The sequence below is a fragment of the Glycine max genome, chromosome 4 (genome assembly GCF_000004515.6).
Source record: "Glycine max cultivar Williams 82 chromosome 4, Glycine_max_v4.0, whole genome shotgun sequence".
NCBI classification, from domain to species: Eukaryota; Viridiplantae; Streptophyta; class Magnoliopsida; order Fabales; family Fabaceae; genus Glycine; species Glycine max.
The window spans coordinates 12,399,225-12,411,443 of NC_016091.4; the positions used below are offsets into that span (position 1 = coordinate 12,399,225).

Sequence of the window (12,219 nt, forward strand, 5' to 3'; positions counted from 1 at the left end):
TGGATGATTGTTTTTTGCTCTAGGAAGAATTAGTACATGATTGATTCTCTTTCCCTTGTCTATCATGTGGCAACCCAAAAACAATACGCACAAATCATGAGGAAGAGACTAACTCTTTTTCTAGCACAAACTGAACTTTAAGAAATGTTGTGTAGGCCTTTACAGCTAGGCCTTCTTTCACCATAATCAAATTATTGATAAAAAGTACAACAACTCAAAATAATATGACAACTTTTTGCCTTGTATATGACAAATGTCTTATTTTTACAAAGATACTATTAATAATATTTCAATGACATTGGTTTAAAAATTATTAAAAATCATGATAAGAATGCATTAGTAATATTATTTAAGAAAATTATTAAGTGCCAAAGTAAAAAAAAGGTAAAATTATATACAATAATTTATATTTTTCTACTATCCTGAAAATGATAGGAAGAAAATAGATAAAAATAAAGTTTGTTTACAAAATTGGGTAAAACAGACAATATTCAACCTTAATTACCAATATTGAAGGATAAATAGAAATGCTCAGAAACGGGTTAATGACAATGTTGGAGTAGTTTTGGAGAAGTGATTCTTCGATAATGAAGGGAGTGCAGCAAGTAGTTAGTGCGTGCATTTGGACCGTCTTTGCAAAGCGCATGCTTCTATTACTTCTAAGTCATCTCTATAAATTCAATAATGTTTTTTCTTTCTCAAATTAATAGTTGAAGCATTCAAGAGACAAACGTTAGAAATGCAAATAACTGCTAACAATGGCATTACAAACGGTGAACAGTTAATTTCTGATGGAGGTGTAATGAGAGTGTATTCAATGTTCCAAAATTTTCAACATACATACATGAGACTTCTTTTTGGTGAAAAATACAATGTTACAAGCAAAAACGTATGGAGAAGACTGACCTAGTATATAAAATTTATCCTACTACAGGTTGACTAAACTGATCATACATAAGAAAACATAAACTTTACATAGCTAATAGATTTTATTATATGCAAAATATAAAAAATAATCTTCATTCTAACAAAAAATAATGTTACCAAGATTCCAATAACCTTGGATTACAAACTATTTGCACAAAAAGTGTAGGAATCACTTATTGACTAAGTAAAAAAAATTGAAACAATAAAATAAAAAAGTTAGAAGAGCTCTTGCAAATTATCATGGTAGTAGCGGATTTGCACGGTTGTCCTTCTTTAAAACAGGTCTACTGAAATTTCACCTCTTCATAGTATGAGTTTTCCTCCAAATTCAATGTGCAAGAGTTCTTCAAATAAATTCCTTCTCAAAAACAGAATATTTTGCACAGAAAATAATTGTTATCAGCATATATATTATATATTATGCAGTAGTAGAAAATACCAGAGTGCATAAACTTTGTATTCATCAGTGCTAGCAAGATTACCTCAACACTTCCGTATCTTTTGCTTTTATATTGGATGGAGTACTTCCAAAGTCATGTTGTTAAGTTTCTTTGTTGGAGGAATTGTTATTGCATTAGCCTCTAATTTATGAGTTTCCCTACTTCTTCATCTTCAGAGGGATATATCCATCAAAAACCACACTCTTTTGTCACTACTTCCTCACCATCTAGAGTTTGATCAAAACATCTTAAATTATTATCAGCCCATTGAAAGAAAGTATATACATATACTATTTTAAGCATTAGGCAAACTTGCATGTCACCAACACAACCAATTCACCATAAAACAGAGGAAGATATATAGGATAACCTATTACCATTTGAAAAATTGGTTACAGAAGAAAATGACTCAGAAAACTTACTATGATTTATTTACAAAAGATGGTTCACTGGCCAAAAAATCAAAAAACTATTAAACCTCAATTCAGGGGCATCGTCAACCTCCACATCATCTTTTCATGAGAACTTAGGAAGATTAGAAGTTGAAAAGGTCTTCTTACAGCAAATGAGGAGTTCAAATGCAGCTTCTAAGAATCCCCTTGGACAAAGAAGCACTTGCAGAAGCAGCTAGAGAAGCAAGTATCTCAGTGCATGCAATCTATTAGCATCAATGCTACAGTCATGGCTCCTTTCCTGCTTAATATTACCACAAAAATATATCTTGAATAAAATAAATGAAATTACAATATTTCACACAATTCAACAACAATGTATTTAATGGTGCAAATGCAGAAACGCACACAAAGGATAGTAATCCATATGTAAATTATAAGATAATATTCTATCACAAAAACTTATTAGATAATAAGTAATGCTATATCCTTCTATTTGTCTGCCATATACGCATGGATAATCCAATAGTTTCTTCATTTGGAGAATAACAATAAAATCAGTCTATCAACCATAAAGCATATGGAGGTCAAAGATTGGAACAACATATATATGCAAATGCCACATAAAAAATTACCACAATATCTTAAGATGTATTATCATCCACTAATTTTTCCTAATTTTTTAATGTAAATTGCAAGAAACATAAATTTCTTTCTATCTTTCATATTCCTAAACTATCCTACAAAGTATGACTAAAGTAAACACAAACCATCCAAACTTCACTGCTAGTCTGCCCAGAGAAATTAAGAAGCTAAATGTGCCAAATCTTGGGGAAAAACTACCACAATATTCAACATGAAGATTTTGTGGAATCTTACACACAAGACACTATTAATTAGTACATGGAATTACCCATCTTTCATCATAGTGAAGAAAAAATAAGACCATATTAAGTTTTTTCTAAGGATCAATAATAGATCATAAGCATAATTACCTCTCTAAATAATCTGGCTTCCATTGCCTACAATTTTTTTATTGCCTTTTGATCCACATCATCTAAAGACAGGAGCGAAAATGAAGGAATGTTGCATAAGGTGCCAAAGAATTTCATGAAGTATGAACCAAGATTATTTTATTATTATTAATGCATAAGGTACCGAACATTCTGCAACAACAACAAAATCAAATTTCAAGAAAACAAAAATTTGAACTTTGGAGTGAACTCCAATTTCACTCAAACAAAAACACAAAACAAAAAAAAAAAATTACTTGTGCTGATTGAGACAAGAGTCTGCACCACAGTCAGTGTAGAACCTCTACATCACAAAACAATAACAATAAAATAATTAAAATAAAAATAAACAAATAATAAAAGTGAGAAAAGTGTGATTGGCAAAAAGAATCATCGGCGATCGGTGGAGTAGCTTCGGCCTTGCCGTTGGGACTTGTTGTGCTAGCGATCTGCGCATCTTGAATAGCGCATTCTTCGGGATCAGCAGTATCGTGGCGATGGTTTAACAATGAACCTAAACATCATATATTATTAGCAGCCCATTGAAAGAAAATATATACAAATATTATTTTAATACAACTCGTTCTCTCAATGATTTGTGGAATTCTGTCAACTTCCATCTGCAACGCTCAGCTTCCATAACATACACAGGCTTCCTGTGGGAGGAACAAAACTGATTTCTTAAAAACAAATATCAGATAAAAAAAATTACATGTATCAATCTACAACAATAACAACAACAAAATCATATAGAATCAGGTACAAATCAATAAGCATTAGTGGACTCTATAAATACTAAATTTAAGTAAAATCATTTAAAGATCAGAGTGGGGAGAATCTAATCATAGAAATATTTCTGACAGACATACCCAGTGCTGCAAGCTTCACTTATCATGTTAACTGAATCTGTTGTGACAACAAATGCATCGGCCCAAGCTAGATGCCCCATTTGTGGGTTTGGTTCTGAAAGTTGTGTTAGTGACAAGGATTAACCACATTCTAATTGTTAAAACAAATTTAACAAATCTAATTAAATAATCTAATATAAACCTGGATAAATATTTACCTTGCCCATCCCAAATATAAACTTTTGGATTATTTCCAAGTTCTTTAACTATTAGTATTTGATAATTGTTTAAAAGACAAATAAAGGTGAATAAGTATATCTTTTGTCCAGTGAAGTTACCAAACATAAATCCTTATCCTCATTTGCTAATACTAACAATTAAGCCAATTAAAACTTCAAACTTTTGTTGCCGTAACACAGCTCAGAACGGAGCGGGCTCGAAAATAGCGAAAGAGGGACTCAAAAATAGTGTCAGCACAAGCACAGGTTCATCCAAGGTGTTTTTTTTTTTCAAGTTTGTTTAAGGAAAAGATAAGGGAGAAGAATATTTAGTAGAAAATGAATGAAAATGAAAATAAGAGATAGGAAATTGAAAATGAAACTCATTCAAATTCAAATTCAAATTTGAAATTTGAAATTTGAAATTTGAAAAGTAATTAAGCAGAAGAAAAGAAAGCGCATATGTTATTAAAATTTGAAATTTAAAAATCACAAGAGGAAGAGGGAGAGATTGTATGTGGGAAAATCGAGTTTACAAAGGGGACCGTGAATCAAGTTTAATACAGTTCACCTAAGATATCTCGGTCTAAATACTACTCCCAAACAATAACCAACCAGAACTATAAATTAAACTCCAGCAACAAAAAGTATCTAATTTACATCAATATCATTTTTTTAAATTAAACAATTCAATACTATATAAACCGTTAGAAATATCGAATCACCATTTACTTTTAGTAACAACTAGTCTTCCACAACCCAATCACGTACAACCAGATCAATTCAATCTTTCCGACTATTGTGGAAATTAGAACGCAGCAGTGTCCGATTTAAACCAAAATTGATTAATGTATCATTATGAATGCAAAATAAGGTAAAACTAGGAAACAAGATCAGTATCTGCAGTGATTTGAGTGAATTATTGTGCCTGAGTTGTTAGATTATACTTATAGACAAACTCAAACAATAGCGTGGGTTTGAATCTTGTCACTGAAGCAAATATTTCATTGGTGAGTAATTTGTAAGCATCTTGTAAGAGTTTTTAAATATCTCTCCTGATCCTAATGAACTCTCATAGCCTAACTTACCTAAATTTTTCCAAAATCAAAAATATCTCACGAGCGACCTTTTGTTTTTCTGGTAAATGATGTCTATAAACAAATTCAAACCCAGCAACCTTTTCTGGTTTTCATTCAAAATTTATAATGCCAGGAACAAAACTTTGTGAGTCATCATAAGGAGATTTAGAATAGACTCCTCAACTGTAGTATGATGATGCTCTTTCATTAAAGTCCAATTTATACCATTCAACGATACATGATACGCAATTTCGTCCTTCACCTTCAAAACGTTATCTGCATAAGATGGTTCTATCTTGTAATGTATGCCAATTAGTCCTCCCAAACGACAGCTCATCCATTTGACAAAAGTGTCACATACCATTGACAGACAAAATTCTAACCAAACACGTTACTTTAAGTGACAAAGTCGATCAATTTTTGGACAAATGTGAGTCACGATCAACATCATCTCAAACATGTTGGGAACTTTGAGGACCATCTTGCTTGTTGTAAAAGCTGTGAGACTAAATTGCATATTTTCGTAAAGTTAAAAGGGTGCATATTCGACAGGTCCCTTCTTTTGAACTTTGAGCAACGCAAGCAACTTATAAATTAAATTTCAGAAAAGTTCTCTTCAACAATGGTGCTCCACAATTGCGAAAGTTATTTTAACACTTCTAAACAGGACAATATGATCCTATTTTTCAATCAGAATTGAAGCTTTACCTTAGTATGCTAATTATTAATGCAAACTTTTATCACGTGGATTACTAAGATAAAACTTCAATTCTGATAAGAAAACAATAGCATAAAAACCCAAGGAATTTTAACTAAAGTTTTGTCTGTATAGGATTATATTAAAGTTTCAGATTACACGTGCCTTACCTAATAGCAATGGATTAACAGAATGAAATTGACAGAAATACAAGTTCAAATGTTCAATAAGCAGGGTAGCAAACCTAGGGTCTGCAAAGGGAATGAAATTAGTCCATGGTGTTAAGAAATGCAAAAGAAAATGCACACCCGTAAGAAGTAAACACATAGGTCAAGGAATATGAAAAGCAGTACGTTTCAAAAGTATCAAGTTCACTGCCAAAAATCAGTTAGTATGAGGGAACTCCAGTTTCATGACAAAAAAGCACTCTGCCACTAAGTAAAACAGACTCTATGTATTGCTAATATCAAACGAAAAATCCATGCAAAGCTCAGACCGAGCCTAGAATTAGACATATATTTCATAACAAGTCATATGACACACTTGATATTAACTTTGAAAATTGGAAGCACCAGACTAGGGGTAAAGCAACGATTTCCAATAAATATGAAGGTACAGGTGTAAGGGGAAAAACTAACACATTGCTGCATGGGTGGACAGGAAGGCAACACAAGCAAAGCCACTTTCTGAGTGCAATCTAACATGATGCAACCTTCATATGTGGTTTTTATCCGCTGCAATATTAAAAAATGCAACAAAAGAGAGATGATAAATAATAGTACCACATGAATGTGGGTAGCTCCTCTATTCAAGTAATTGCCACAGGCCCACAGCAATTACAGTGGCATTCCCATATCTCTCTCCATCATATGTGTAATAGTAGGGAAAAAGTTTTCACATTCCACCAGCTACGAGAGTGCAGTTCAAGCTTTGGGGGGGGGGGTTATTTATACAGATATTAACCCTGTTAACCTTCCCCTAGTGTGATTATCACATGATATATAACCTCCACAAATGTTATGGAGCCTTACTCCTTATCCTATGAATTTACCAACTAAGCATTATAAAAAGCGAATTTTCTACATTAAATTTAGCCAGTATTAACCCCAATAAAACAACTCAAACAATCAAAAAAGTGAAAAGAAACTTACAAAGAAAAAAAGCTTGTGTTGTTATTGTTGCTGTTTTAAGTTTGCTATCCAGTAATACAAAGAAATCCACAATTAAGAATAAAGGAACATTTATTTTCAATATTCTGTAGCCTTTGACCCTGCTCATGTCCCTGTGATATGCCTTCTTTTTAAGGTTACCAGGATTCTATTTGAGATTTGAGTAGTTACTAAGAAACCCAAAAGGAGAAAATGTGTTTGTTGATTGGCATCCAAACTTCAACCTCTATTTTATCATACAGAACAATGATCATTTGATGTTACTCCAGATAATATGCAATTATGCAGAATTCATTTATATTTACAACAGATTCTAGGCTTCTACAAACAATAAAAATTGACAGTTGCAATATGAACCAAAACACAAAATGAGCAAAACTGTGGTAGTATCAGAACCCAATGGAAATGGCAAACAAAACATTGAAGTCATCAGCAAAAGTGGCATTGATGATGGAGCGACAGAAGTTAATAGGAAAAAAAAAATATATCTACCGATTTCAAGTGATCAAACACTAGATCAGCACAAAAGAAGCATACAAAACTCTGTCTATAACCTCAAGTCTCAACCTTCCATTCAATTCATGATTGCCTTTGATCTCTTGGTCTCATTAAGTGTCTTATATACAACAGAAAAAGGTGAAAGAACCGTCCTCCAATTTCAGATAGGATAGACCAGTGTCACCAAATTGTCAACTTAGTCCAGCAACATGCCAAATGTTGAGAACCTTTTTATTTCCTTAACTGTCAAAGGGCTTTGAGTCTTATAGTAAAGATCCTCTTCTCATGCTTCATCAATAACATTGTCTCTCAGAGAGAAGCTATCAAGCATATCATTAAATGTGTCAACCTGAAGCTCTTTAAACATAGCCATCACTTGTATCATGGTTGGCCGCCGGTATGGTCTCTCATCCAGACATTCAAAAGCAATTCTCAAATATTGTAATAGTTCACTTTCACTAGATGTTTGCACAATTAAATCAGGATCAAGTATTTCATTAATTCTTTTCTCTTTGTAAAGCATCTTTGACCATCCAACAAGATTGCTATCATCACCAAACTCAGAAGAGTCAATTGGTCTCTTCCCTGATAGAAGCTCTAGCAGTATGACACCATAGCTATAGACATCCCCTTTTGCTGTACATCTAAAACTCTGGTAGTACTCAGGGGGTACATAACCAGGTGTTCCGGCAAGTGTGCTAACAGTGAGATGAGTGTCGAGGGCATTAACCAATCTCGCCATGCCAAAATCAGAAACTCTGGCCTCAAAATTTTCATCAAGAAGAATATTGCTGGACTTCATGTCCCTGTGTATAATGTGAGGAATGCAACTATGGTGAAGAAATGCGAGACCTCTTGCTGACCCTATGGCAATCTTCTTCCTTGCTGCCCAATCAAGCTTTGAACCTCCTCCTTTTGCTCTCTCATGTAAAACAGCCTCGAGACTTCCCCATCTCATGTACTCATACACAAGCAGCCTCTCCTCTCCAACTTTACAGTAACCCAGCAGCTGAACCAGGTTCCTATGCTTAATCTTCCCAATAGTTTCCATCTCAGCCATGAACTCCCTATCTCCCTGACCCGTCACGTGAATGAGCTTCTTGATAGCAACAACACAACCATCTTTTAGCTTAGCTTTGTACACCTCACCAAACCCCCCAGAACCTATCAAACTCTCGGCACTGAAACCATTAGTAGCCTCAAGAAGATGCGCAAACGTCAGCTTCCGCAGAGGCTTCTCAAAGGTGGCAACATTGATGCTCAAAGGCTCAGGAAAGCTGGATAGCTTCCAACTACTGCCCCCAGAAGTTGGAAGACTCTCTATATACTTTTCCCTCATCTCCTCCTTCCTCTGTGTCTTCCTCACTCGGTACAAAGCCAACACAAGCCCAAGTGCAAACACGAGGAAGCAAAGCAAACCAATGACAACCCCAGCTGCAGCAGGCTGCTTCTTCTTCCAACCCCCAACAGCAACGGAGTGATTCTTTGAAGCCCCACACGCTGACAAAGGCACCCCACAAAGGCCAGAGTTGTTCTCATATCTGGCAGCTGGAAAAGTAGTTAACTGACCTCCAGAAGGAATGGACCCAGTGAGATTATTATTAGACACATCAAGGTCACTGAGAAAAGAAAGACCCTCCAATGCCCCAGGGATGGACCCATTAAGACTATTATGAGACAGATCAAGCACCCCTATTGCTTTCAAACCACCAAGCCTATCAGGAATGTTCCCACTCAACCTATTGTGCCCCAAATTCAGCACCTGCAAATAGGCCATCTCACCCAAATTCTCAGGGATGCTACCAGACAACAAGTTGTAGGAAAGGTCAAGGTAGATCATACTCCCATTGGAAGCAAAAGTATACACAGTCCAACCGGAGTAAATCCGTGTCAACGGGCATGAATGCACCATTGGAAAACCTTCAAGCCTCTCTGTCCTGATATCCTCAAACTCAACCAACCCACCAGCACCCCTGCAACTAGTCCCACCCTCATTCCTCACAAACGCAAACTGCTTCCCCGAAACCCTACCTGGGATAACCAACCCTGCCTGATCAGCAAGCTGGAAAGGGATATCCCCGGTTAGGTTATTGCTATTCAAATCCAACCATATCAACCTCTTGCACTCGCCTATCTCCGGCGGAATCCTCCCACTGAGCGAGTTATTCCCCAGCTGAAGAATCGCCAATGCATTCAAATTCCCAATCCCAGCCGTTATCTCCCCGGTTAACCGGTTGCTCGCCAACGACACCCATATCATGTTGGTGCAATTCGCAATTGACTTCGGAATGGACCCAGAAATTAAATTGTTGTTCAAAATCAACGTCTCCAAGTTCCCTCCCTTAACACAAATTCCCTCGGGGATTTCTCCAGTGAGTTTATTAGCCCACATAATCAAATCAGTTAAATTAGGCAAAGCCCACACCTTCCACGGTATGGAACCGTTCAAACTGTTAAAGCTGAAATCAATAGTTTTCAAGTTCCTACACTCACCGAGCTGTGACGGTACCGTCCCTGAAAGGTAATTGCCAGCGAGGATCAAATTCTCCAACCCGGAAGGACATAAAGACGACGGAACATTGCCGCTGAACCGGTTCGAGCTCAGGTCAAGAACCCGAAGCTCTTTCAAGCTCACAAGCGACACCGGAACCGGTCCCGTTATGTTGTTAAACGCTGCGTTTAGATACTTTAGACTCCGAAGCTTGTTCACCACGGAAACAAGGAAGTTCCCAGAAAAATAGTTTCTCGCGAGATTCAGACTCTGCAGAGAAGAACATTGAGTGAAACTCAAAGGCAACGAACCAGAAAGATTGTTCTCCGAGAGATCAAGTTCAACTAGAGTTTTGCAAAGGCTTCCAAGCTCACTCGGGATTTCGCCGGAAAATTTGTTGTGTGCGAGAAACAGAGACTTCAAACTCTTCAAATTCAGAAGAATTTCCGACGGAATCTCCATCATGAGCTCATTGTGAGAAAGATCTAGAACCTCAAGATTGTTGCAGTTACCCAACCCGCGCGGAAACTCGTTTGAAGAGATTGCATTGTGCGAGAAACTCAACCGAACTAGATTCTCACACGAACCGAAACCGAAGTCAAATTCCGAGAAATTGTTGAACGAGAAATCCAGGACCTGAACGGCGTCGTTTAGAAGCCTCGGCGGAACCTTTCCGGAGAAAAGATTATAAGAGAGGTCCAAAGTGGAGAGATTCAGGCTCTTCGAAACGAGCGTTTCGCTGAGTTGACCCGCGAGTTTATTGTCCGAGAAGTTAAGAAAAACGAGAGTTGAGCTTCCGAGAGCGGAAACGAGAAGGTCCACGTCGGAGACACGGTTTCTAGACAAATCAAGTTGGGCCAGCTCGGGCCAGGGCCCAGGCCCAGCGGTGATGAGATTATTAGAGAGGTTGAGATAGCTAAGGCGGATACATGGAGCGAGGTTTGCGAAAGGAAACTTGCCGGAGAAGTTGTTGTGAGAGAGGTCGAGTGTTTCGAGCGTACAAATTGGCGAAACGGTGAGGTTGAAAGAGGAGAAGGAGTTGCCACGTAGGATTAGGTTTTGGAGCGATGAAAGTGACGTGAGTGTGGGGAGGTGCAGTGTGCCGGAGAGGGCAGCGCCGCTGAGGTCGATGGCGCTGACGCCGCCGGAGGAGGAGCAGGTGATACCTCGCCACGCGCACGGGGATGGCGCGTGTGGGTCCCAGTCGGAGAGGAAGCTGTAGGGATCAGAGGAAACGTGTAAATGCTTGAACTGTATCAATAAAACTGCATCAGAAGTTGTTGTTGCTGCTTCTGCTTCTGCATCTGCTGCTGTTGGTGGTGTTGGTACTGTTATCATGATGAATAAGGCAATCACAACGAACCTCACTACTATCGGTGCTTCTCTTCTTGGTGACCATGGCATCTTCTTCATAAGGTATGGTTTCTCTCTTTTCATTTTTTCACCTTTTTGAGGTTTTTCACTCTCATGCTTCATGAGCAAAATAATAATGATTAGTTTTAGTTTTAGTTTTAGCTTATGCAAGTTTATGCATATATGCTTAATAATACTATTTCAAAACCCAACCAAAAATTGTGCGTGCGTGGGAGACAGAGTCTAAAATATAAAACTAGAAGGAATAACAAAAAAAAAAAAAAAAAGCATGTCGAGATGTTTCAGCTTAATTGTAAATCTCGTGTTTACGTTTTGTATAACATAAGGTAGAAATTTATGGCTTATAATAATTTTATCAGTTTAAATATATGATTGTCTCGGATAAAAATATACATATGATTAAAAAATCGAAACAAAACTATAAGGTATTTTTCAATTTTAATTTTTTTTTCCCGAATAGGACAAGAGAGTGTGTGGGGGTGCGGCTTCCTTTGTTTTCCTTTCTTGTCCCGATTTTCAGACTTGTGTGGCTGTACGTGTACCTACCCTCAGCTAATAGCTTTGATTTTGGGTTGCTTTTTCAACGTTTTCTTTTTTAGGGCGGAAATGAAAATAAAATAAAGAAAGAAGCCGGGCTTGTTGGGGAAGCTGAAATTACGTGAGGGCAAGGAATCGTTATTATTATAAAATGAAAATTAAAAGAAAATTAATGTTGGCCATCCTTAAAAAAAAAAAAAAAAAAAAGTGGTCCAAATCGCTTTCCAGTTTCAAAGACGTAATTATCACCCAAACTTTGGGGTTTTGAAATTGTGTAAACGGGGAACCCGGTGTCAAAATAAGAGGAAAGGGCGACGAGATATTCAAGAAGCTTATGCCTAGTGACTAGTGAGTTGAATAGTGGGGAGTAGTTTCCTGTGTATAAATTGCACCATTAATTTTTTTTTTCCTTTATCAATAACATTAATTAATTGGTGATATTTCTTTTATAATCACATTGATATAAAGTATTACTAATTTTATTAATGAATAATTCCTTTAAGAAAATCTGATTATCCATCTTTAATGAGATTTTT

General features: G+C 36.7%; 1 protein-coding gene across 8 annotated transcripts; it reads right to left on the minus strand.

Annotated features, from left to right (window-relative positions):
- Positions 1–995: 995 nt before the first annotated feature.
- BRL1A (brassinosteroid receptor-like protein) lies at positions 996–11,915 on the minus strand. Of its 8 annotated transcripts, none has more exons than XM_041014585.1 (7): positions 3,996–11,915; positions 3,642–3,735; positions 3,030–3,428; positions 2,755–2,925; positions 1,928–2,060; positions 1,410–1,594; positions 996–1,285 (listed from the first exon to the last, which is right to left on the minus strand). In XM_041014585.1, the coding sequence occupies exon 1, from the start codon at positions 11,246–11,248 to the stop codon at positions 7,565–7,567; it is 3,684 nt and encodes a 1,227-aa protein (XP_040870519.1). In that variant the 5' UTR covers positions 11,249–11,915; the 3' UTR covers positions 996–1,285; positions 1,410–1,594; positions 1,928–2,060; positions 2,755–2,925; positions 3,030–3,428; positions 3,642–3,735; positions 3,996–7,564. The 8 variants fall into 8 exon arrangements, with proteins under 8 accessions (XP_040870519.1, XP_040870517.1, XP_040870516.1 ...); XM_041014583.1 differs by having other exon boundaries at positions 2,755–2,816; positions 3,839–11,915; XM_041014582.1 differs by having other exon boundaries at positions 3,839–11,915.
- Between the last annotated feature and the right edge of the window lie 304 nt (positions 11,916–12,219).

What these genes read in the sequence shown, in the direction of transcription:
- BRL1A (XM_041014585.1), bottom strand. Translation starts at nt 11,248, where the DNA reads ATGAAGCATGAGAGTGAAAAACCTCAAAAAGGTGAAAAAATGAAAAGA.